General features: G+C 42.3%; 1 protein-coding gene across 1 annotated transcript in view; it reads right to left on the reverse strand.

Moving 5' to 3' along the window:
- The window catches only part of LOC103731465 (ankyrin repeat domain-containing protein 26), a gene marked incomplete at its 3' end in the record, with an annotated part of 88909 nt that overhangs the window by 53827 nt on the left and 32085 nt on the right, over positions 1-2997 (reverse strand). The window contains 2 exon segments of the mRNA XM_029561954.1: positions 1032-1093; positions 1367-1496. Of these exon segments, the coding sequence (XP_029417814.1) occupies positions 1032-1093; positions 1367-1496 (192 nt within the window).

The raw sequence follows: 2997 nt of genomic DNA on the forward strand, positions 1-2997 counted from the left end.
TTCTGTCATATATTTGTATACACATTTTACAGTTCACAAGACATTTTAAATTTTCTTAATCACGTCTGAACACCATACATATCTTTTTGGCACATCAAAGTCACTAACAGTTGCACAGGTTAATCCCCCTGCCCCAATTCCATAGCTATTTAATGCCCAAACCAGATATTAACATAACTTTGATTGTGTTAATTCAATTATGTACCAGCTGCTGGACTTGTAAGCTCTACCCATCTCTCCCTACGGTGATGACCTTGGAACAGATCATTACTGAAACTTGTTACTTCAAGCATGGACACTATAAAGGCACTCAATGCATTTCATTTTTGAAAATAATCTCTACTTATTAAAAAAAGAAATGAATATAAACCCAAGTGATATAGTCTCACAAACTTACTATTCTCCATTCTTCCTTTCTCCTGATATTTTCCTTGCACACTTATACCTTACAACTCAGAATAACACTTTCAAGTCTCATTCTTTCTTCAATTTTAAACTATAAAAAATTACAGTTCGAACTTTCTTTCCAAATCCCATGGAACTTCTACATCCTCACATTTATCACAGAATCTTTTGGGCTTAGGTTTTTTAGGTTTTAGTTAAACTTACGAAACCAAGCTGATTCCTGCTGACTTCGAATCATTCAAATTAGCAGAGCTATACTATGCAGCAGTAGCAAGTATAGAATTTATTAATTAGAGGGTCTGGAGAGATGGATCAGCAGTTCAGAGCACTGACTGCTCTCATACAGGATCCGAGTGCAACTCCCAGTACCCACATGGCGGCCAACAACTGTCTTTAACACCAGTTCCAGAGGAGTCAATGCCCTCTTCTGACCTCCACAGGCACCGCATGACACGAGTGCACTTACAAACATACAGGCTGCACGTATAAACATATAGGCAATATACTCACAAGCATAAAATAAATTTTAAAAATTATTAGTTAGAGAAAATAAGAGGAAATAATCCCCTCCAGGCATCTGCAGAGGTGAGAAAGTATCCTCTCTCCTCTTGCATGTTTATCAGTACCTCAGAATCCCATGGTGATTCTTCATCTTCATCTTCTCCTAATCCTAATGCAGACATCATTTCTATAAAATGAAGTCACATATACATTACTGAGAACATCTGTCACTGAATTTCAAACACAAGTACATTTATCTCCATTCATGAAATTACTATAAAATACAAATGTAAAAAGAATTTAAGTGGGTTGAAGCAGTTTCAGAAAGAACTGCTAGCAAGAGGAAAGAGTACCAGGAAAATCTTTGGAGGAAACAGTACAATTTTTAGATCTAGACACTTCAGTTTTCATAACAGTATTTAAGCTTGGAAACCTTTTCATTAGGTATTTGCTGACTCACCGCTCCTGTTACTTTTGTGCCACCCATCAGCATAAGTTAAATTGTCATCATTTGGTTGCTCTTGTGAAGCACTCTCAATAACATCAGTACCATTTTCTTCTTTTCCCATTTTTGGCTCTGCTGTTCCCTCCTATGAAAAAGAAAAAAAAAAAATCCAACTTCAAATGCCTATTTGTTCACTCATCCCCCCACTAGTTCAACCAACCAGTCAGTAAAGATAACAACCTTTACTGTATGTACCAAATCATAAGCCCTATTGTGGGAGAAACTGGAAACTAGAAGCTGAGGATATTTAAAACAAATGGGAACAGATCATTAGCTCTACAACTGAAATGAATATACTAAGGAAAGCAGAGGGCTGACCATTCTATCTGGGAAGTTCAGGGAATCCTGCAAACACAGGATCATATCTTAAAAGAGAGAAAGCGCCATGGCAAGGTATGAAGGCATTCTACACGGGCAGCCTGAGAAAAACACGGGACATGAAACAACACAGCAAATGAGGGCTATCAAAGAAAGCAGGTAAAACTGGAATAAAGTTTATGCACTGCTAAAACAGGAGGATCAGGACAAACTGCAAAAGACATTATCCATGCAAGAATATGAACACACTCAGAACCAGAGAGATGGCTTAGCGGTTTAGAGCAGTGGCTGCTCTACCAAAAGACCCAGTTTGATTTCCAGCACCCACATGGCAGCTAACAACCATCCATGACTCTAGTTCCAGTGAATCTGACACTCTCTTCCGGCCTCCTCGGGGCTTTGCATGACACAGGCACCCTAACATACATGTAGGCAAAACATTCATACAAGGCTTCCCTGGGCCTGCACCACCCACCGAAGGACTCTCTCCTACCCGCGGGCCTCTCTCGGGGGTAAGTCCATCAAGGCCTCCGCACCTTGACTCCCCCAGCCTCATTCACCCTCCCATCTCCCGCGCCGTTCTCTCCTCCTGGTTTGGGACCTGCCCCATTCCTTGTCTTGGGACCCCAGACACCTGGGGAACTAATACTGCTTCCTGATCCTTTTCATTCAGACCAATGTAGTTCCTTCTCTGGGCCCCAGGAGCACTGCTTCTGGGTCTGGCCAAGCCCTCACCTCCCTCTGTTTCCCTGGGCCTGCACCTCCAGCCTCTTTCTGGGACATGGAGGATGACCTTTCCTCTTCCTGATCCTTTGCATCCAGACCAACACAGCTCCTCAGTGCAGTCCCCAGGAGTCCTTGGGGCCTCTTCCCGGGCCATCTGCCTTTGCATCTCTGAGTGGCATGGCCACCAGCTCCCCTAGACCAGCATCTTTCCTGGGCCAGGCTCCCAGGCCAGTCCAACTCCCAAATTCCTGAGGCAAAAATCGTTCCTGGAGGGATCCAGACCTTAGGAGAAAGCCTGAAAACATCTGACCCTCATCTGACTTGGGCCTCTGTGGTAACTCTTGAAGACAAAAGCAATCTGGCCACTCCAATATAAAATCGAAAGAGAAAACTGGAAGATTAGATGAACATGCTTTTCATGCCCAAAAAGTAAAACACAAAGACACTTAAAAGTTCACAAAAAAAAAAGCAGACCTAAACTTGAAGGCCTGAGTCTCACACAAGAATCAGAAACTACAAAAGAAATTCACATGTCAAAATCA

Source organism: Nannospalax galili, unplaced genomic scaffold (genome assembly GCF_000622305.1).
Source record: "Nannospalax galili isolate Female #2095 unplaced genomic scaffold, S.galili_v1.0 scaffold6995, whole genome shotgun sequence".
Taxonomy (NCBI): domain Eukaryota; kingdom Metazoa; phylum Chordata; class Mammalia; order Rodentia; family Spalacidae; genus Nannospalax; species Nannospalax galili.